Consider the following 23953-nt stretch of genomic DNA (forward strand, 5'->3'; position numbering starts at 1 on the left):
TCAAAATTGCCCAGCACAGAACAGATATCTTTACGTTTATTTCTTTTAAATAAAAAGTATAATTAAAATTAAATATTCTTTTTAGATATTTATCTACTCCCCATAAAGGGTAAAGTTTATTGAAAGAGTAGATTTTATATTTAACATCTTGAAAGGGTAATCTCAAAGGCCCACTTTGTTGAAATAGCGAAAACCAGAAACCCCAAAGCTATAAACCGCCAATAGATTCAATATTCTATGAACAAATAAATCATTATCCATTCCGAAATACTATGTGCTAAAAAGTTTACTCATATGAGCAACTATAAATAAATAAACTACTAAGAACTTCCAAGATCATAATTTGAATCACACATATACTGAATATTCCTTTGCAGAAGAACATTCAAGCAGTTTTCATGGCTGGAATAACAGAAACGGGAAGAAGAATCATGGTAGCTATTGATGAAGGAGATGAGAGCATTTACGCTCTGTCATGGAGTTTGAAGAATTTGATTTTTAAAAATTCGAAAGATCATCTTATTCTCATCTACGTTAAGCCTCCTCGTGTCGTTTACTCAGCCTTCGACGGCACAGGTAATTAGTTCGTATAGTTAATTAATTGTGATTAATCTGTTGTAAATTCTCTTAATTAATTGTATGTATGTGTGTTTCATTTCATTTTAGGATATCTTTTCTCATCTGATGTAACGGCAACGATGGAGAAGTATAGTCAACAAGTTGCTGAATCTGTTTTGGAGAAAGCCAAGTTAGTCTGTAAAGATGTCCAAAATGTACGTACGGTATTTTAATCAATTATGGTTTAACTAATTAGTTGATTAATTGAATGATTAGTTGATTAATTAATGTGTGTAATGGTTTAGGTGGAGACGAGGATAGAGAATGGTGATCCTCGGGACGTGATTTGCCAGGCGGTTCAAAGACTTGGTGTTGATATCTTGGTGATGGGAAGCCATGGCTATGGTGTCATCAAGAGGTTGGTTAATGATCTCTGTATTTGAATTGTGGTTATTTTTGTTAGATATGTGAATTGTAAAATTAATTTGGTTGATTTTGGATGATTGATTAATGGCAGGGCTTTTCTGGGAAGTGTAAGCAACCACTGTGCACAGAATGTGAAGTGCCCTGTTTTGATTGTCAAGAAGCCTAAATCCACTGATGAAGGAGATCATTAATTAGTAATATTTGATTTATATCTTATCTTTGCTTCTTTTTGTTTTTTTATTTAAATAAATATAAATACTTTGCTTCAGTTTCAGTTGCTGTTGGATGTTGCTATTGCTATGAGCAACGTGTCTTTTGGGTTGTGCGAATTTTGTTTCTTTCTTTTATGAGGAAAGTGATGTGTTTTTTTTTTTTATAATTATTAAAGTTGGATTTTTATTGTTTTTTATTCTAAAGTTTATTTTATAGTTATACTAGTTGATCTTATTCTTTGATGTTTTTTATTTGATAAAAGAAAAATTCTATAATAATTTCTGAGAGTGGCTCAAGCACCAAATTACAAACGACACTTGTGCTAAGCACCATTGCATTTGCGAAATTGAATATTTGACATAAAATTTGATATACCATACCAAATTAAATAGTTAACGAGATTCAAATATAACATAGTGTTATACTTTATAAACCATCTACTAAAATAATTAATTATAATTTTAAACACCATTAACGTTATTAATCATTTATTGAAAAGTTAACTACAATCTTAGACATCATTATCTACACATGTAAGTAATTATTTAAATAAAAGATCATAGTTCTGATTCTCACTAAAAGTGAAGAAAATACAAATAGAGATGTTGAATTGTGTGGATTAACCCTTGAGTGAATGATTCATTTTACTCTCGCGCAAAAATTGCAGAGTTTAGAATAATCACTGAGAAAAAAGTCTCGATTTAATCTCTTATAAAATATAATTGATTCATGTTAGTTTCTCTGTTAATTTTTTTTTCAAATTGTTTTTTTTTTGTTTACTTTTGAACTGTGAGTAAACAATCGTTAAAAACGGTACCTTGCCGTTAAAGCCCTGATTTTTCAAATTGACCTTGCCTTTAACGTTAATCCATCATTGTCAACGTTCTTTGCAGTATCAACCTTTCTCTGATGTCTTCCATCGTCATTGTCTTTTTTAGCATCTCACTCGTGTTGGAACCCTAGACGATAACTTTTTCTTCAACGATGATGATGACAGTCGTACTCTCTTCTGCTTAAATTCTAAAGTTCCCATTAACGGTAGCGTTGTTTCTTTTAGACCATTCACTCTTGATTCTAGATTCCCGGATCTCGCTGTTGATAATGGAGTTAGGATTTTGGAGTTGGAGACGGAGGATTCTTCAATTGACATTGAAAAAGAGGATGATAATAATGATGATGATGACATAAGAGGATGATAATAATGATGATGATGACGAAAGAGGATGATAATGATGATGATGATGATGACGATGATGATGAGAAAGAGGAAAAGAAGAAGGAGAAAAGCGACTTTTGAGAACAGGAAACAAGAAATGGTTACAACGGTTGATTTACAATCACTTGTGAGGAGATTGAAGATGAATTGTCGCGATATCGCGACGTTCTTTGTTTTGCTGGGTTTATTATAAAATTTATGGGTTGGCGATTATAGTTTTTCTTGTTACGTATTCTTGTGTATTAGGTGTTGTTATTGTGTCAGTTATTAATGATCTTTATTTAGTTTTGGTAATGGGGTGGTTTTGGATGTTTTATACTTTTGTAAATAATACACGTGGCATAAATATTACATGTGGCAGTCCAATCGCGATTAAAAAAAAGGATTTCAGAAAAATATTAACAGATGGATTAACATAACTCGGTTAAATTTTGTAAGGGAATAAATAGAAATATTTTTCTCCGAGATTAATATGTACTCTTGTTTACGGTGATTTCCGGTAAACAACCGCTAGTCTTCCAAACTATAATAAATATGATTTGGTTACTCGCAGGATCGACTAGATTGATCCTAGGACACATAGTCAAAAAGATTGTTATCAATGTTCATTTGAACCATATTCATGATTCGTCTTCATCAATAAGCGTTGTTCGATTAAAGAACAAGTAATCTTGATAATCACTTTGTTATATGTAAGTATGATTTCAATGAAAAGATAAGTAACATAACATATGAAACTAAAAGGACTGTTAAAACGTAAAGAATCTTAGAATGCAGAAACGTTAAAGACTTTGAAAGTAAATAACATGAAAGTAATTCGAAAGTAAATGACATTAAAGTAAAGATACAGAAATGTAAATGGCAAGAAGTAAATGGAATGCAGTAATTCTGAAAGATATTTGAAAACGAAAGATAATACACATGTATTAAAGTGGTGGTGTCATACGTACATTTTCTCAGCGAACTCTTTCTCTTAACACTTGATACTTGAGTAAATATGTGAGTGATTTGTACAAAATGAACACACAGAATCCTAACATTAAGACTCCTATTTATACTAGTTTCGACCTTAACGGTCCTACACTAATCTGCTGCCACGTCTCTCATAAGAACTTCCAGCGACGCCATCTGTTACTTGGACAGTTACGAAACCGTCTTCGAATTTCAAATCTTCCCGCCCGAGTCCGTCTTCGACGCGTGGCAGTGTATTAAAAACACTACGAAGACACGCTAAGTAGTAATACTTGAATATATTTTATAAATTTTGTCTAAGTCCCCGAAGACACATACTTTCACTAGCTTTCAGTATTCATTATCTTCATAACGAGCTTAGAAATCTTTATTCTCGAAGCATGGCCATCAGTAGCCATTCTTTTATTTTTAAGGGATGGCCATCAGTAACCATCTTTCCTTCGATTTTCCACTTCTTCGAAGGACAAATATTACAAGACGAAATCTTCAGCTAACAAATTGCCCCCAATAAATGCCTGTTTCGAAAATCAACAGAAATAGGCGTTTTTTGTCATCATAAGATTTCGTTTCTTATTGATCTTTGAGAGTTCCAAGACTGCTGACTAACGTCATAATCATTGATGACCCTGTTCCCGAAACGTCTTGTCATTTTCAAAGATGTCTTCTCATAACTTACATTCCCACGTTTTTGACCTTACTTCTTGATCATTACTCCTACATACTAGGAGTGAAGCTAATTTATTCGACCGCCGTCGGATTAAATCACCAGCCGCCACGTGTTCTTTGGGTTTTACCCAAAAGATTTAAAAAGGGTTTCCGTTAAACCTTTAAATACTTGGTCTTGCACTTCTATACAACCTTTCATTCCTATTTCTTCATCTTCTTCAACAGAAAAACCAACATCCTCAATCTTTTCAAAATCTTGCTTTCTTAATCAAAATCTCTCTATGGCTTCATCTTCAATTGTTCTTTAACCTGTTCTGAAGCTCCAATCAACAACACGGTCTGGGGAACAAGAGCACATTCCGAACCCTAACACCGAAGAAGTACGCGCTATTTACGCTTTCCAGGTAATCATTCCCTTTGAACTTTCTGGAAAATCTCTTGCTTTTATGGGTCCGTTACCGGGTGAAAATATTTCATCTCTGAATAGATTCTTCCCTGCTTATTACGAGACTAGACCATTAGTTAGCAAAACTAAGATAGATGAAGATGGCTGTTCTCCCTCAGGAGAATCTGCTAACATTGAAGAAACTTCAACTGTAACCCCTTTGGCTTTGACGAAAATTAGGTTAAACTATATGACCAACTTTGTAAAAGTGTTTAGGTCAATTCCTTTAGCCAAAGATCCTGATTTGTACTATGCCTGGTTAGAAAAAGTAGAGAAACAGAAAGAATCCTTCTGGAAATCGTTAGGAATATACGATTTGATTCAACTGTCAAAAACAGGCTTAGAATATAACCAACCCATGCTAGTAGCAGCGGTTCACTTTTGGGATGCTTCTCACAACACTTTCCATCTCCCATGTGGAATGGTTACCCCCACTCTTTTCGATGTGGCTGCGATTACAGGACTTCGACCAACTGGCGAAACCTTCGATCCCAATGAGATGGATACTGATACTATTGGTTTTAATGACTCGCTAGTCACTTATACTGCATTCATCCAGAAGCACCATATCACCACCGAAACGGCAGTATCCGATGAAGAGCATATTGCTTTCTTAGCGCTATGGCTCTCACGACGTGCCTTCTGCTCAAGATCCATACAAGTTGCAAAGAGATACCTTTGCATGGCTAATCAGTTGCATGCAAGAAAAAAGCTCAACCTCAGCCAACTGCTTTTAGGGTTTCTTTATGAAAACCTCGGCGAAGCTGCAAACCTTACCAAGAATTACAAATCCGGTACTTTCCTTTATGCTGGTCCTTTCTGGCTATTGCAACTGTGGCTTAACGCTACATTCGAAACTCATCTTCCCTTTCGAGGAAACGTCAATGAGGAAGATAGCAAAATCAAGAATCGAACTATAGAAGGGACCAGGTTAGCTTACCTAACTCCAAAAGAAGAAACTGGGAAGCTTCGTGAACACTTTCTGGCGTATTCAATGATGTTTGCCCAGCGTAATCAGTTCGATCCTTCTATGGCCCCGTTTGTACACAGAACAATAGTCCCGAATGGTTTACTCGAAAATTCCCATCAACATCTCAGGATCAACAAACTGAGTCTATAGAAATTTGGGAAGCCTTTCTGACTCCAAGGTTATTTTCTCATCGCCTTCGACCATCAAAAGGTCAATGTATTCTCGTGTGCTATCAACCAAATTTGGTCTCGAGACGGTTTGGGTTGGTTCAAATAAAACCCAAGTGCTTATATGAGAAAAGGAGCCATATGTGTTTCCATACCTTGTACTTGACTGAAGGAGAATGTGAAACAAAAATCAACAAATACGTTGGCACCACCAATTTTTCTCCTGTTCCTTTCGAACCTGCTTTTTACTCTACACCAGATTTTCACCAATGGTGGACGGATTATTATAGCTCCCAAATCTTTGATGCCGATAGTCTTGCTCAAGAACTAACTGCAGCTTTTGCTGATGTGCAGGAGAATTTTCACAAAGGTACTTCAACTCATATTAAAGAAATCCAAGCTTTTCAAAAATTCTTTGAAACTATCTACAGGCCTGATGATTTTAGTCGGACCGTTCGTGAGGCTGCAGTCATTTTGCGCGAAAAGTTTTCCGCCAAACTGGATAAGTTGAAATTGCCCTCGTATGTTTGACCAGAACTACGTTATGAAGTGGCTTTCAAACTTAATCCTCCAAAATTCCCTCCACTGCCAAGTGCGGATTTTGGTGTGGCTTTGAGCCCTCCTTTTCCAAATTGGTTTGTGTGTGGAAACGTTCTAAAAGACCTTCAAAACAGTACTAAAAAACGCGCCGAACGAGTGGTTCCGACTAAGCATACCTTGGATACTTTCAAAGGACATCTTCATATAGATCTTGAACATGTTCGTGTCTTGACTCCAATACCTGAAGGTTTGGATTCAGACAATCTTTTCGACTGACTTTTCTTTTCTTTGCTGATATACTGATTTCAGTTTCAACTACAGCTGTTGCTCGAAGGAGGAAGATTAAGGAAGCTCCCGCCCAAAAGGATTCTGGGACATCTAAAAGCAACAAACCAAGTGAGAGTGACTCCATCGTCACTGACAAAAAGCCCACGGTACATACCCATCTCATATTCTTAATCTTGTACAATCTGTGAGTAGTACTCATCTTACTTATCATCTATTTTCCAGAGCTCGAAACCCCCAACAGGTTCGAAGCGGAAAGTTTCTTCGACAGCTGCCTCAGATGACGAAGATAAATCCCCTCCTCGTACTAGACAAGGACACAGGAAGAAACAAAAAGCTGTTACCCCTTCAAGAAAAGGGAAAGGGATAAGTCCCTCTAAAGCTGCTTCTCCTAGTGATAAGGCATCCTCTGAAGAGTCTCCTTTGAAAGTTGCCAGCAATGCTTTCGTTGTTGAAAGTCATAATTCAAGTCCAGATAATATCCCAACCAAGGTATTTGGGTTTCACCCCACATATTATCTTGTAATTTTAACTAAATGATTGAACTGACATTTTACCTTGTTATTGCAGGATGATGCTGGCACTGCCACTTCAGGTTTTAAGGATCATGGCCTTACCATTAATGTTGACAAACTTTACGGTAATCGCCAATCTTTAACTTTCGTCAATAAACCCCTCAAAGGCTTATCTTTATGACTAACTCTGCTCCGTTTAATACAGATACCTCTCAAAACAAAACTCATGTTCTCAAGCCAGTCGAAGAAAGCCAATCCACTGACGAATCCCCACCTACTCACCAAGACAAAAATTTGGAAGAAGATCACCCATTCTCAGGCAGCGACAATGTGAACCTACAACCACATGACAGCGAAGATACTGCATCGGAGCAAGATGCTATGGAGGAGACTTCTAAACCAGAAAAACAAGATCCTCAAGGAACTTCGACTCTTGATACAGAAGCCATTCCTGGGACAACTTCGACGCTTGCCCCTGCGAAGCCTACTCCTTCGGAGCTGGAACAACTTAAGCAAACTGATCCTCTTAGTTTCCTAAAGGCTATTATGAATGTGAATACTTCTTCGCCTTCGGAACTTGATGTCTCTCCAGCTGTGACTGTAGAATCTAGTGACAAGGAAGATATTCCTAGCCTCCTTCGACAAATAAAAGAGAGATTCTTTGGGGTCAATCTTGTGGATGTTCTCAGCCGGGAACCTATTAAGAGTCACAACTTAAATCAACTTTTAAAGAAAGTAGATTTGCTTCAAGTCTCCACAGAATTTTCAGAGGTAATTGTTCTGCTAGGTTCTCTAATTGATCAACTCTAGGCCAACATTCTTCGAAAGCAAAATGTCGAAAAAGAGCTATCTGAGACAATGGCCTCTCATGACTCTTCATGGAATTCTGCTGTGGATGCAACGAAACAAGGTGAGGCCCTCAAGCTTAAGCATTCAGAAAATCAGAAGGCTTTTGATGATTATGAGAAGAACATCAACTCCTGGAAACAAGAGATAAAGGTACTCGAGGACAAGATAAAGGAAGCTAAACGTTGTCAGGCAGCCATACAAAAATCCAACCAACAGGATTTGCTCGAAGTGGTGCAGTCGGGGATTAAACATTTCGAGACTGCACAGAAATTAGTGTCAGAGATCGAAAGATTGAAGAAACAACGGGCACTAATTGAGCTTCGTATGTCTTCGTGGGAAACTCAATACTTGAAGATCAAAAACAATCTCCCTGAGGATTTTAACTAGCTGTTTCCAATCCTGTAACTTATTGCATTTTCGTTTTGTAATCGAAGCTTTTGTAGAAACATCTATTTGTATGCTTGACTTCTATTTTCTTCGTTCATATCTACAATGTTCGCCAGCACTATTTTAGCGAATCTTTCAATTTCTGCCAAAATATATCTTTAGATTTTCTACAGTGCTTTTATTTAATGCAACGTATAGACCCTGAACATCCTTCGCAGCATCCTTGCCTCTAGACTTGACGTTTCCACTTCTCTAGCCATAATCATTATTGAACAGTGACGTCACTGTCTTTAAAACGTCGATTTAAGACGTGCGTGTATCAGTTTCATGATTACTTCTCAACTTCCAAGGGCGGGAAACGGCGGAAGCCATAACTTCTCTCTTTGGAAAACCAAACGCAGTCCAATCAATCATTAACAATTTAAAACCACCCTTCAGTATCCCCAGTCTATATAAAGGGTCTAATATTGCCTTCATTTCTTCATTCATGCGCTTTCTCTCCAAACTAAACACAGAAAAAGAAAACACACAACTTCTTTCTCAAAAACCTTTCTTTTCCTTGCAATGGTTTAACCTCTTTCCTTTAATAACATCAAAGCCCTCATCAAGAACGAGTTCAGACTTTCTGAGGATGAACTTGTTCGTAACTTCATCAACATCGAAACCCTCTTTGTCAATCAAGAACTGGACTTCTATTTTGAAGAAGTCTTGGAGGGTGCTATCTACCCCAACATGTTGGCAGAATTCTGGATGAATGCGTCCCTACGCATAGATCCTGAAGGTAGGACCACCATTGATTCTGATATTCGACATGCTCGTCTTAGCATCACTCCCACCACTATTGCCAACCTAATGAGATGCAATAACTCTGGGGAAACTTTTGATGACAACAGTTTCAACATGACTACTCATCTCATGTTGAGAACTCTTATGGATAACGACCGCTTCAGTGCCAAAGTTATCAGGATCTGGCACCAGATGCTCGTGGGAAACTTTCAACCTCGGAGGATTGATGAAAACAACATCATGGTTGAAGACTTGGAGTTTATCCTCTGTGGTCTTCGAGGGAAGAAAATTAACATTCCTTTGATGATCTTTAAAGGACTTGTTAAGGCTGTCTCTATTAGTGTCAATCGTCAAGGGAGTGTGACCTGTCTTCCATACGGGAGACTCCTCAGTTATATTTTCCTTAGGAAAGGTGTAGTGAAGAGGATGCGCAATTCTGGAGCCATGGATATGTTCGAAGCTGAACCCTCGCCTGTGCTGTCCTTGGAAGGTTTAGACCAAAGGATTAACTAGCAAATATTTACCTTAGGTTTTTTATGCTTTCTTTTTCTTTTGTAATCTCAGATCCTGTTCTTTGGATCCTTTTGTAATGCACGTACTCCTATGTTTTGAATGAAAAATATTTTGGTGTCTCTTTAGACTCTTTTCCTTCCATTTAACAATCTATTCTGATTGTAGAGCCATTTTGATCAATGTGACATATATGTTTTGACACATGCCTGACCATTTTGGCTTTCGTAGTACCCTGAGTATCTACGTTTTTGCAATCTTTACTTCGTACATACTTGGTTTATATCTCTTCAAATATTTCCCGTTTACTCTTAAGATCCTACGATCTTCTGCTAACTCTTCAATTTCGTAAGCATTGTTCGAAAATACTTTTAAGATTCGAAAGGGTCCTTCCTAATGTGGGGACCATTTACCAAGTGCCTGATTCTTTCGATCTATAGGTAAATTAACTTTCCAAACTAAGTCATTATTAACAAAAGTTTTACCTTTCACCTTTTTGTTGTATGCTCTGGACACTCTTTCCTTTTGCCTTTTTATCATTTCCAGTGCTCGAAGTCTGTCTTCGTCCAAATCTACTAACTCATTCATCATTAACTCCCAGTATACGTTGGGAGGAATGTCTGCTTGTCTTTGTATTCTTACCGATTGCAAATATATCTCAATTGGGAGTACTGCATCATGTCCAAACGTCAACTGGAAAGGAGTTGTATTTGTAGCCTCTTTTGGAGATGTTCGACAAGCCCAGAGTGCTTGATCTAAAGTCTTATGCCAGTTCTTGGGTTTCTTTCCCACATGTTTCTTAATAAGGCCAATTATTATTTTGTTTGCTGCTTCAACCTGTCCATTTGCTTGAGCGTAGTAAGGTGTAGAAGTAAATAACTTGAAACCTATTTCTCTGGCAAAGTCTTGCATTTTTCGTCCAGTAAAGACTGATCCCTGATCGGTTGTTATACTTTCTGGGATTCCAAACCTATATATAATATGTTTCTGAATAAACTCAATCACAGCCTCTTGATCCACATTTGCCAGTGGTATTGCTTCGACCCATTTTGTGAAATAGTCTATTCCTACCAAAATGTACCTTTGACCTTTAGATGACTTGGGGTGAATTTCTCCAATCAAATCTAATGCCCATCCCCTAAAAGGCCACGGTTTTACTATCGTACTTAATTCGTTTGCTGGAGCGTGTTGGATACCTACATGTTCTTGGCACTCTTGGCACCCTTTCGCAAACTCTATGCAATCTTTTAACATCGAAGGCCAATACATCCCATAACGAAACAAGAGCCATTTCATTTTGTGCCCTGCTTGATGTGCACCACATGCCCCACTATGTACGTTCGACAGAGCCAAGTATGCTTATGCTTCACCCAAGCATTTCAACAATACCCCTTCAGGAGTTTTCTTGAACAATTCATTTCCCATCAGGAAATATGATAAGGCTCTATACTTGATTTTCCTATCTGTATCCGTCGAAGGATTTTTCAGATAGTTAATAATTGGACTCCTCCAATCTGTGTCTGCCAACGAGTCTATATTTAGTACTTCGAATTCTTCTTTGTTGGCATAACCCAATTGTGAGTTCTCTAGATCACTTGGAGAAAGTTTAGTAGACATTGCTCTTCCTCTTACTTCAATCAATTCCTCCAACTTTTCTTTTGATACTTTATATCCTGAAGCTAATTGTGCCAAGTCGTTTGCTTCCTGGTTATTCACCCTTGATACGTGTTTTAATTCCACATGTTCGAATCTCTTGAGTAGCCTATTTGCAATGACAAAATACATGATCAAATTCTCTTTGATACACTTGTACTCCTTTGTCAATTGTTTGATGACCAATTCGGAGTCTCCTTTAATTTCGACTCTGGTTGCCCCCAATTCTAACAAAGCCTCAAGTCCAGCAATTAATGCTTCGTATTCAGCTTCATTGTTGGAGCATAATGGACCTTCGATTTTATACTTGAGCTTTGTTGGAATTCCATCAGGAGAAATTATCAACATTCCAACTCCAGTACCCTCTCTATGTGTTGAACCATCGAAGTATAACTTCCAAGGTTTTAAGTCCACATAATGCTGATGATTCTCAACCACCGCATGGTCGACAATGAAGTCTGACACAATTTGACCTTTCATTGCCTTGAGAGGCTGAAATATTAATGAATATTCAGTAAGGGCCAAAGCCCACTTGCCAATTCGACTATGTAGTATTGGCTTAGATAACATATGTTTAATAACATCACAATGAGATGAAACGTAAACATCAACTGGCTTTATATAATACTTAAGTTTGATACAGGAGAAATACAAGCAAAGGCAGAGCTTTTCTATATCAGTATATCTAGTCTCTGCATCATTGAGTACTCTACTTAAGTAATAAATGGCTCTTTCGATGCCATTCTCATCTTCTTGTGCCAGCATGCTGCCTATTGTTTTATCTGACGCTGAAATGTATAGGCGCATGTGCTTCTTCCCATTTGGGGGAGACAGAATTGGTGGACAAGTCAAGTATTGCTTTATCTGATCAAAAGCTTCTTGATGTTCAGCACGTCATTCAAATTTTCCTTGCTTAAGCCGTAGTAGAGGTGAGAAAGCTTGCGTGCGTCCACTCAAGTTAGAGATAAATCTCCTTAAGAAATTTATCTTACCCAATAATGATTGTAGTTCTTTCTTCGTGGATGGAGACTTGGTTTCCATAATGGCTTTTGTCTTGTTCTGGTTAATTTCTATCCCTTTTTTGTGGACTACGAAACCCAAGAAATCACCTGCCTGCACAAAGAAAGCACATTTGAGGGGGTTCATCTTCAAGCCATATTTCCTCATTCTTTCGAATGATTGGCTCAGATGATCGAGATGAGTCATACCCGAGGTAGATTTTACCACAATGTCATCTATATATACTTGCATGAATGTTTCTATAAAGTCATGAAATATAGAATTCATTGCTCTTTGATAAGTTGCCCCAGCGTTTTTCAAACCAAAAGGCATCACAACCCATTCGTAAGTGCCTATTGCCCCTGGGCAACGAAATGCTGTTTTGGATACATCATCTTCTGCTATAAAGATTTGATTGTATCCCGAATATCCATCCAACATGCTCAAATACTCAAAACCTGCGGCTGAGTCTACTAGCATTTCTGCTACAGGCATGGGATACTCGTCTTTAGGAGTTGCTGCATTAAGGTCACGAAAGTCTATGCATACTCTTAATGAGCCATTCTTTTTAATTACAGGTACTATATTAGCAATCCATTCGACATACCTTGTAGTTTGGATAAATTTGCAACGCAAGAGCCTTTCGACCTCTGCTTTAATCTTCGAGTGAATCTCTGGCGCGAATCTTCTGGGAGTTTGCTTTATAGGCTTCTTCCATTCTTTTATTGGTAATTTTAATTCGACTAAGTCTCTTCCTAGACCAAGCATCTCATCATAATCCCAAGCAAAACAATCTCTGTTTTCTTTCAGCATTTTGATGACCGTTGCTTTTAATTCTGGTTCTAGTTTCGCGCTGATATATGTTATCCTTTTTTGATCATTGTCTCCAAGATTTACTTCTTCAAGTGGATCTTGGGCCAACATCTTTATGTTCGACGCCATTGGGTCTTTTTCGAATCCCAAAGGTTCCTCGCCGTATATTGCATCTAACCTTTGATTTGGTTCTTCTCTTATGATCTCTTCGTCTGGAGCCGTGTCTTCAGAGAGTTCGAAACTCGTACGTATCTCCAATTCTGTTATTCCTTCTTTGGTTAGAACTGCATCTATCTTTGTATTTGATAGTTCGGCTTCGAGAGCCGCCTTCCTTTTGTTCTTGGCCACATAGGCCGAAATCTTTTCAAAGAACGAAGACTCAGACATGATTAATGTCATCGTCCCAGCCTGTTGGCCGTACTGTTGGATAATTCTCCAATGGTGCTGTATCTGCTGGACCATCCATGATCTCTCTATCCCATTGGAATCCATTTGGGTGTAAAGTTAAATAGTACAATGCATTTTTATTTGGGGTATACATCTCTTCTGCAGCATGACAAGGGCCTATGTTTGCCAGGTTCCTATCGAAGTCGGTTTTATTCACCTGGTTGACTTCAGCCATATAGTAACTCTGATCACCTTCGATATTCTCCACTATACCATCTTTCCTCCAAATTGTCACCCTCTGATGCATTGTTGAGGGCACAGCTGCTACCCCATGAATCCATTCCCTACCAAGCAAAAGGTTGTAGTTTGCTTTTGCTGGTATAACCATGAACATAGTTGGCCTGGTAACTGAGCCTACTGTCAAATTGACCTGAACGACTCCCAGTGTTTGTCCTATTTTGCCTTCGTAGTTAGATAAAACCATGTTATGTGGCCTTATATCCGTATCGAACATACCAATTCTCTTTAGCATGTATTGAGGCATTAGGTTCACTGCTGCTCCCCCATCAACCAGGACTTTATTAATGCCAACATTCTCAATCTTAGCCCTGATATAGAGTGGCTTCAAATGATTTCGCATACCCTCATCAGGCCTTTCGAAGAAAGCATTCTGTTCTTCAACTGCACCATTATTCAGCACATAGTAACACACAGGTCTGTGTTTTGCCATTTCTTCGATATCAGCCTCTTCACAGTCTTCCACTTCAGTTTCCTGATTAAACTCGTGAGGGAGTACGGATACAACATTGCAATTCAAGTTTATAGATGACACTCCATCAGAATCAAAATCATTTGTCATTCTATCCTCTTCTTTCCAGGAATTTGAACGCATCTTTTCTTCTTCATCCAAGAGTTTTTCAGCTTCGAATAATCTGCGTTCCACCAGAGGTTTGTTTGACTTTGCCCCCTGGTGTGGGACTTGGTTTCTACTAGATTCTCCAGTTTCTCTTGGCCTGTATTCCTTCTGAGCCTTTTTTATTCTCTGATGCCTTCTCCACTGGGACCGAGACATAGGATTTTTTCCTTTATAATTCTCCAATCGATACGCCTCTCGATTTGGTCTTTGAAATTGTTTCCTATATGCCATTGCAGTTCTCCCTCCTTGGTCCCAACTTCGCCATTTGTTGGTTCTTGCATCAGCTTGCACCCACCTATCCCTGGGTGCATCTGCAGGGATTTTGAATGTTACCCTTCGAGCTCTGGGGTGTGGGCTATCAGGCCTCTTTGTTGGAGTCCATATGTCGAAACCATACAGGTTAGGACGCAACCCCTGAGTTTCTCGACTCATGTAGCAGTACACACGTTCGAATGATCGTGCTAGCATTTCATCATAGACTGCCCTACATCTGGGGCACAGAGCAACTTCAGTGTTTCCTTTGTGGCATCTGACCAAAAATCCTACTAAGCTTTCCTCCATCCTTGGGTACAGTTTTATTAGGGGATTTGGCTCTCTTCCTGGGTGTTCCCATCTTTCACGTCGAGCCCTTTCGAAGTTGGCTTCGACCCTTCGATTCAGCATGATCGAACACCTTGGACACATCCATTGTTTACCACCATTTCTCTCATGGCAATTCCAGAGGTAGTCTTTGAGGCTCTCAGTTTTTAGAGGAACTTCGATGCCCCCATTTTTCCTCGTCAGCCACGTCTCTAGTTCGCCAAACTCAGACACTGGGCGTCTGGCGCTGACCATGTTAACCACTGCTGGAGGAACTTCAGAGATTTGGATTTTCTAGAGTTTCATCCTGAGGTCTTCAGTGGCCTCACTGTTTTCTTCCTTCGATGTTTCAGTTATCTCTGTCTTGGAAGATTCTTCAACATCAGTATTGAAGACTATGTCACCATTTAGGCTTTCAGTAGCCTGCTTTCCATTGAACATTGTTTTAGTTTCCACAACTTCGACTTCAGATGCCTCCACCATGTTGATATCTTCTACCTCACAGAGGCTAGCGTCAGCAATGTTCAGGGGATTGGTATCGACCCTCATGTGACTCTTGTTCTTGTCAGTAAACTTCAACCTTCCATCATTGATAGCATTTTGAATTAGATCCCTGAAAAGAAAACATTGAGAAGTTTTATGGCCTAAAAAACCATGATATTTACAAAAACCTCTTTTCTTCCGTTGTTCCAACGGAGGAATTTTGGAATTTGAAGGTAGTATCATTTGGCCATCTTTTACCAGTAAATCAAATATTTCATCACACTTGGTAACGTCGAATGTATAAGTTTTCTTAGGGAACCTATCATTCTTATCGTTTTCTACTGGGTTTTTTCCATTTGCAGGATTTAGCAATTTGCAGGCATAAGGCGGCGCCTCTTTCAACTCAACCAAGTCTATTTTGACTTCTTCAGGGCTATATGAGTCATTGAAAGACTCATCATCAGCGTCCTCGGCTTCGACGTACGCTACCCTTTCCTTCTTATAACTTTTATTTGCCCTAACTTTTTCTGCCTTCAGACGTTCGACCTGTCGAACCCTGTCTGCTAATTGGGCCATGTCCCTAAGGTATTGGGTATCTAGTTTCTTTCTTATTGAATAATCTAGACCACCCGCAGCCATCTCGACAAGTTCATGCTCTGGGACTGTTGTAAAACACCTTGATTTCAACAGACGGAACCTATTCAAGTAGTCATCAATTGTTTCTGTGAATTTTCTCTTAATACTGGCCAATTCTTTCAAACTTATCTTAGTTTGGCCCATATAGAATTGCTCATGGAACAGCCTTTCTAAGTATGCCCACGCATCTATCGAATTTGGTGGCAAAGTAGTAAACCAAATGAAGGCATTCTTTGTCAGCGAACTAGGGAAATATTTGATCCTTAAATCCTCGTTTCCCGCTAAGTCTCCTGCTTCTGTCAAATATCTAGCAATATGTTCCACCGTTGACTCATTAGTTTCGCCTGAAAATTTTGTAAATTTGCGTACCTTAGTGCCCCTAGGCAATTCTGTCTGCATGATATAATCTGATATAGGGGATGTATAATTTGGACGTCTAATTCCAGTACTAAGGCCATTATTGGCCATAACCCTTTCTATCATGGCAGTTAAGTTATTTTCTGTAGCCAAATTTTCTCTTCTGACTCTTTGGACAACCTCATCTGGGTGTTCGTTCCTACCCACAACCCTTAATCTGGGTCGCTCTTCCTCCGTTTCCTGTCGAACGGGGACGGTTCTTTGATTTGAAGCCTCTAAGTTAATTGCTGGAGTTCCTTCGATCGTCTCTGTTCTTCGTGAGGGGCCTACATCCCTAGTGGCTGTCCTAGATAACGGAACTATATCTTGTACACGTTCCATAATGGGCCTCTCTTCTTGATTCGAAGGCTGTTTGTCTTTCCTTCTAGGTGGTGTTACTCCCATGAACTCTGCCATTCGATTCATTTGAGATGATATCTTTTGGAAAGTCTCCACGTTTTCCCTATTTGTAGTAGCAATATTTGTCACTAGTGGGTTTAAAATTGAAGTCAATTCTCTGGCCAAAGCCCCTATCATATCATGGTTGCTTGCATCCATTTCTTGTCGAAATGCTGCTTGGTTATTTGTGGTAAAGTGGGGCATCTGGGTAGAAAAACTAGTGTTGTGTGCACTTCGTCCCACTGAACTAACATTCAGTGAAAATGTCGCATTGTTAGTTGGGGCATATATAGGTCCTGCCCCTCGTACGCCTGTTCCATATTGGTATGGCATTCCATATGGATTATTTGGTCTCCATTCGAAAGCAGAATTCGTGCCTTGACCAAACAAATTGTTTGCAGCATTTGTCGACTAGATTGATCCTAGGACACATAGTCAAAAAGATTGTTATCAATGTTCATTTGAACCATATTCATGATTCGTCTTCGTCAATAAGCGTTGTTCGATTAAAGAACAAGTAATCTTGATAATCACTTTGTTATATGTAAGTATGATTTCAATGAAAAGATAAGTAACATAACATATGAAACTAAAAGGACTGTTAAAACGTAAAGAATCTTAGAATGCAGAAACGTTAAAGACTTTGAAAGTAAATAACATGAAAGTAATTCGAAAGTAAATGACATTAAAGTAAAGATACAGAAATGTAAATGGCAAGAAGTAAATGGAATGCAGTAATTCTGAAAGATATTTGAAAACGAAAGATAATACACATGTATTAAAGTGGTGGTGTCATACGTACATTTTCTCAGCGAACTCTTTCTCTTAACACTTGATACTTGAGTAAATATGTGAGTGATTTGTACAAAATGAACACACAGAATCCTAACATTAAGACTCCTATTTATACTAGTTTCGACCTTAACGGTCCTACACTAATCTGCTGCCACGTCTCTCATAAGAACTTCCAGCAACGCCATCTGTTACTTGGACAGTTACGAAACCGTCTTCGAATTTCAAATCTTCCCGCCTGAGTCCGTCTTCGACGCGTGGCAGTGTATTAAAAACACTACGAAAACACGCTAAGTAGTAATACTTGAATATATTTTATAAATTTTGTCTAAGTCCCCGAAGACACATACTTTCACTAGCTTTCAGTATTCATTATCTTCATAACGAACTTAGAAATCTTTATTCTCGAAGCATGGCCATCAGTAGCCATTCTTTTATTTTTAAGGGATGGCCATCAGTAACCATCTTTCCTTCGATTTTCCACTTCTTCGAAGGACAAATATTACAAGACGAAATCTTCAGCTAACAACTCTATAGTTTTTATGAGGGACTAAAGTTAGTCTTCTCTATTAAACGTTTTGTGATTTACTTTAAATGAAACTCATGTCAAACACAAATGATGAACATTAAAGATATTAGAGAAGAAATAAGAAAAAAATATTGAAGAAAAACTAACATAATTTTTTTTTAGGTTCAACATTTAACTCGGAGTTATGCATTGTCTCCTCATACTTTAGAATCTATAATATAAGAAAAGTTGTTGTTCTGGATTTCACTATAATACTCTTTTGTTATCTTAGTCTAAATTAACATTTTGGGAGCAAAAAATGTTATTTTCTGGTTTATTCCAAACAAATGGGTATTTAGTTGGAAACCAAAAAAATAAAGTACTTTCTAAATGAACAGTAGCACGCTTCCCCCAAAATGATATTATTTTCTCCTTGCTTAGCTGTATGTCATTATCTCAAATTCAAATTTAAATTTCTTCTTTCTCTCTCGTCCTTTCTCTCATTCTCTCTCTTCCTTTTTCTCTTTCTCTCTCACGAACTGTTTCATTCTCCTTCTTCTTCTTCTTCATCCTCCTCCTCATCTTCTTTACAAACCATAATGATACTCTCTGTAACACTTTGCTAACGAAGCCCTAACCAAAGTCGATAACTATGCACGGAATCAGGGTTTCGGAAATCCTATGAAAATGAAGATGCACAAAATTAGGGTTTCGGAAAAGCATCAGTATCAACTGTTTTAAGTTTTGCGTATCAGGTAATCCATTTTTTCGTTTTTGATTTTTTGTTTTTGATTTCCGTTGTCCGCATATTTATTGTTGTTTCTATTATCTTCTTCAACGCAGAAACCACCGTGTCATCCACTCCTATATTCGCCGACATCGCTCATGTTGTTTACTATCTTCTTCACGGTTTGCTTAATGCTTTAGTTATGTTTATGATTTATTTAAGCATGAAATGTTAGGTTTTTATTGTTAGAGTTTGTGGGGAATTTTGTGCAGAGAGGATTTGGAGTATATAAAGGTCTGTTGGAGATTTGTAATACATTGTATGATTGAAAATATTTTATATTATTAAATGAAACTACGTGAGTGCTTTAATTTGTTTGAATCTTTGAAGGATAACACAATATGTAGATATGTACTTTGTTTTAGCTCAGACTTTTGAACTTTCTAATGCTTTAGAATTTGTTAATTTTGACCCCATCATCCGTCTGATTTGCTTGCAATATACAGGTTCCTGTTAAAGCTTACAGGAAGGGTGAACCGAAGAACACACTTGAGGATATTATTTCCATGGTGATGACATTGGCTACTCCTCCACGCCGTATAATATTGTTTCTTCAGCAAAGTGGCGTCGAGTGGTGTTCCTCTTTGTGGTTGGACTCGATTTGTGAAATTGATCCCTCCTTTAGACGTACAGTCATTGTTGTTTCCAAATTTGATAATCATCTCAAGGTACTAATAAGTGTTTAAAATAAATGAATGTAAAATCATGGTTTAAGTTGCGACATCAAGGTTTTTGATGTATGTGTGACCACAATGCAACTACAATTATGGCCACGCTTGTTATTGCAACTCTGACCGCATTGATTGTGAATCTCCATAATATCAAATATTGAAATATGGCCCCGATTATTATTGCAACTGTGATTTCAATCCTTGTATTTTAAATGACACATACTATTGTTTTATGGGGTTTAGTAATGGTTTTGGTGATGAGTTAGTTATATGATACATACGAGAATTTAATGACAAATAAGTTGTTCCATCAACTCTTGCACTTCTTGAGCAAAAGTGTACTGAGGCAACTTGTGAACTCTCTGAATTGGATTCCAAAATTGAGGCCACTTCAAATATTTCTCATACGAGGAAATTCGAAATGTTGTGTGCAGCTTCTATCACCAATCACGTGGTAGGTAATCATAGTTATTATGAAATATTGATGTTAGTTCTTAGATCAGACCTTATGATTGTGATTTTTTTGCTTTTTAGGCATGCATGGTTCGATTCTGTGTGCAAGTTCTATCAGCAACAATTTGTTAAGGTTGAGTTCCGTATTTTCTCATTGCATCATGTAACTTGCTGTATTATTAGCATTTCTATTTTGTTTGTTTAAATCACCATTTGAAGATTTTAGGGTGTTGCAGTGCAACTTCACATTGTTCACGTACTGGTGTCTGATTTGGGGAATGCATTTTGGTTTCACTCAAAACAATGTTATTATACTCAAATATGTATATATGTTTTTGGTTTCAAGGGTTCAACTGACTTAAAACAATTGGGAATTCTTAAACTGCATTTGAAACACGTGGTTGACAATGCATTCAATTTCTGTTCTCCTATTATTTCTTGAGATTGATTTAATCTGCTTATGTTATTAATTTTTTTATTATGATATTTTCTGATTATGAAGAAATTTTGAATTGAGATTAAATCACTAAAATGTTATGAAGGACAACACAGAAACATAATGTATTGTTGGTAGGAGAAGGATGTAGTGTTTGAGAGATTTTTTATGCATTAAAAATGACACCAAAATGGCTCACTAACACTACCAAAACTGCATAATTTTGAATAGTGTAGATTATTCTTTCTGTTAACCATTTCCTTTACTTTATGATTTGGAATAGTGTAGATTATTCTTTTTGTTACTTTATGATATATTGTATGATTTGCCACATGATTTGGTATTAATATTTCGATGTACAATAAGAATTTTGTTTGGCATTTGTAGTGGTGCGGTAGCGGTGTTTTACGTCTATAGACTGGTTTTCGAAGTTAAACCACAAAAAGGTTCCAACTTGGAAGGCAAAGCAGGAATATTTATTGAAATACTGATATTATTCATGACTCCTTGAACATTCATTTTGTATATTTTTTGGATTTAGTTATGTATATTCAATACCGTTAAAATAATAATAAAATAAATATTTAATGATGTAAATACGGGAACAAATATTGGTGATCCAACTTCAAAAAAAAAAATTAGCACTTATTGAAATTTATACAATTAAAGTAATGATTGAACAAATATGTGACAGTGATTTAATTGTACAGAAAAATCTTTATCCAAATAAAAGAAAAATATGCCTTATTATATTTTATACAACTAAAATAATTAATGAATAAATACAAGAAAAATGTATACTTATTAAAATGATTAATGAATAAAATTTATATTACTGATATAAACACAAAATAATATGAGTAGGATATTGATATTAACACGAGAAAAATAAAACTACTGATCCAATCATTTTTGTAAATGATACCTAAACATAAATAATATTTATAGACGGGAAAAATTTATTATTAATTTAAATATTTTTATATAAGAAAGATGGTATTTATGATTTAAAAGTAGTATACGGGAAAAAAATATATTATTGATTTAAATATTTTTATATATGAAAAAATCTATTATTGATTTAAATATTTTTTTTTCTTTTATAATCTTTTATTTAAAATAAATATATTATGTAAACAAATGTGCGTACCAGACTAGAACTCATGCGTATACACGAGTTTGTTACTAGTTTTTTTATTATAATTCAACCAACTATAATATCAAGAAAATATTTTTTGGTTCAAGTGATATATATTTTTTAAACAAATTCAAAGTGTTTAAAAATGTTTTTCAATCCCCTTAGATACCTCCAACAGTCTGTCAAATTCTAAAAACTCCAAAGAATTTTTACCCTTGCATCTGTAACTAGGATTATCTCATTTTTCCTCTGTCTTTTTCTCCCAATTAACATAAGTTAAAGATATACATATTTATAACTATTGAAACCCAAAAAATCTAAAACAGACCAAAAACATGGCCTATCACCAAACAGATTTGTAAACCAAACCAACCCACCGACGACCCGCCCTGATTGTCATTGTTGACCAGGTGTCACTCGGCCTCCGTCACCATAGACCAATGGACCACTGCCTCCGCCAGCCACCAATCAGACTCCGACCGTCGCCTTTTGCCACAATTGTGAACCAACATTATCAATAGCCATCGCTCAGACTTTAGATATTATTGATGGAGACCTCGTCCGCCTTTGTTGCAAACTACCATAGCATACCACTTATCGTCGTCGTCGTGGCTCCAACTCTACCGTCGACTTTTAATCGGTTGAGATTTTAAGGTACCTCATTTCATTTTTCATGGTGACTTGATTTCATCCTTACGTATACTTTTTTTAATCAAAAATGACAATCATATCTATGACGTTCTCTCAATCATTCACATCTTCAACTCCAATAACTTTTCTCAATGATCCAAAAGATGTCTTGCAAGGAATTGAGATAATTTATCCATTTAAATATAACGATTATTTATCATCACATGCTTTTCTTTACTCTGTATATTTGCCTTGATGGTGTTTTTCGGAGAAAAAAATTAAGGGACTTTTTCAAATCTTGATAATGAATAGATTATTTCTTCTCTTCAATATCATCACACTACTATTTTTAGAAAATATAATCCAATTTTTTATGGCCATGTTTAGATATCATAAAATGAATAGAGCGAAATAGAAAAAAGTACATTGGAATAAAACATTGTAGAATGAAAGTTCAATTCTATCATTTGAGTATCTTAGGTGAGTATCTTAGAATGAAATAAGATTAAAAATAAATTGGAAGAAAAAATGGCTAAAACCTAAAGAGAAAATATTACATAGCAATCAACCTAGGAGTAGAGACTCCAATACAATTAGCCAACAAAAAAAGAAAAATTTAAGCATAAACTCACTTATAAAGCATCAAATTAGGACTTAGATCACACCTCATGTTGGCAAGCGAATTTGCGCAAGTGTTCGACGCACGATAAATATTACAAACATGAATCTCCCAATCTAATTTGAGAAATTGTTGAATTTTTTTTACCAATCTCATTCCAATTATACTATCTTATTCAGAATCCTAAATGTTTTTAACAACCACTTTGGATTAGATATGAAGCTCAATAGCTCGAAATCCAAGCTCTTTTGTAAATCTTAATCCTTTTAGCACACAGTTAGCTGGCATTTTTCAACACCACATTATTGTTGAAGAAAATCAAATGTGTATTGAGAAGATTATAAATGTTCGACAGGATGACGTAATTGAGGAGAGCTTGCCGAAGTGTTCTTTTGGTAAGGAAACTTGTTGGATATGGACTTAGAAATATTTTATATTTTTTTTTATATTTGGTTTGACAGAAACGAGCCTTCGACAGGAAGTTAAGTCTGGACGAAAGCATAACTGCTTTTTGTCTTGATTCGTTGTGTAAAGGGACGCGTGGAGTTTCAAGGCAGAAGGAAAGCATGCCAAGCGCAACGTAGAAATCTTAGATCAAAAGACCGTTGGAACGGTTATTTCGAATTAGTATATATAGGAGTCTTAGCGTTTAGAATCGGCGTGTTCATTTTGTACAAAATCTCAATAGTTTACTCAAAGTACCTGTGTGTGAGAAATGAGTCAGTCTGAGAATGTACGTATAAAAACCCCACTTTTATATTCCTTTTTAAAGTTTTCACATATCCCAAATTTTATATTCTCGTCATTTACATTATTGGAATTTACCTTTCAATTGCATTTACATCGTTTATTTTACAAGTTACAATGTTATCTTAAACAAAATCCGCATAGATTAAACAAGTCCCAAAACGAGAACTTAAATCATGTCGAATTGTTCTTTACTTTCTATGAGAATCTTTGGAATATAAAGCACATGTCCTAGGATCAATCTAGTCGATCTTGTGAGTAACCAAAAGCTTTTTATTTTTTGGAATACTAGCGCTTGTTTACCAACTTTTACGGTAAACACACACCCAAAGTTCAACAATATATGCACTAAAAGAACTCAAATATCTTGCGAAGCCTCTAAGATACTCACTCGTACAACCTCTTA

The 23953-nt window shown here is 36.7% G+C and overlaps 1 protein-coding gene across 1 annotated transcript; it reads left to right on the plus strand.

Annotated features, from left to right (window-relative positions):
• The first annotated feature begins 217 nt into the window (after positions 1 to 217).
• Positions 218 to 1383, plus strand: LOC131629612 (universal stress protein A-like protein). The gene is made up of 4 exons (XM_058900401.1): positions 218 to 576; positions 667 to 773; positions 864 to 976; positions 1076 to 1383. Exons 1-4 carry the CDS (start codon positions 399 to 401, stop codon positions 1173 to 1175), a joined length of 498 nt encoding a protein of 165 aa, XP_058756384.1. The 5' UTR covers positions 218 to 398; the 3' UTR covers positions 1176 to 1383.
• The last annotated feature ends 22570 nt before the right edge of the window (positions 1384 to 23953 follow it).

The sequence above is a fragment of the Vicia villosa genome, unplaced genomic scaffold (assembly GCF_029867415.1).
Source record: "Vicia villosa cultivar HV-30 ecotype Madison, WI unplaced genomic scaffold, Vvil1.0 ctg.000585F_1_1, whole genome shotgun sequence".
NCBI classification, from domain to species: Eukaryota; Viridiplantae; Streptophyta; class Magnoliopsida; order Fabales; family Fabaceae; genus Vicia; species Vicia villosa.

Bases quoted from the DNA above. Each gene is read 5' to 3' on its own strand.
- LOC131629612 (XM_058900401.1), top strand. From the start codon at position 399: ATGGCTGGAATAACAGAAACGGGAAGAAGAATCATGGTAGCTATTGAT. The intron at 577-666 runs GTAATTAGTTCG...ATTTCATTTTAG, and splicing joins CTCAGCCTTCGACGGCACAG to GATATCTTTTCTCATCTGAT. The intron at 977-1,075 runs GTTGGTTAATGA...GATTAATGGCAG, and splicing joins GGCTATGGTGTCATCAAGAG to GGCTTTTCTGGGAAGTGTAA.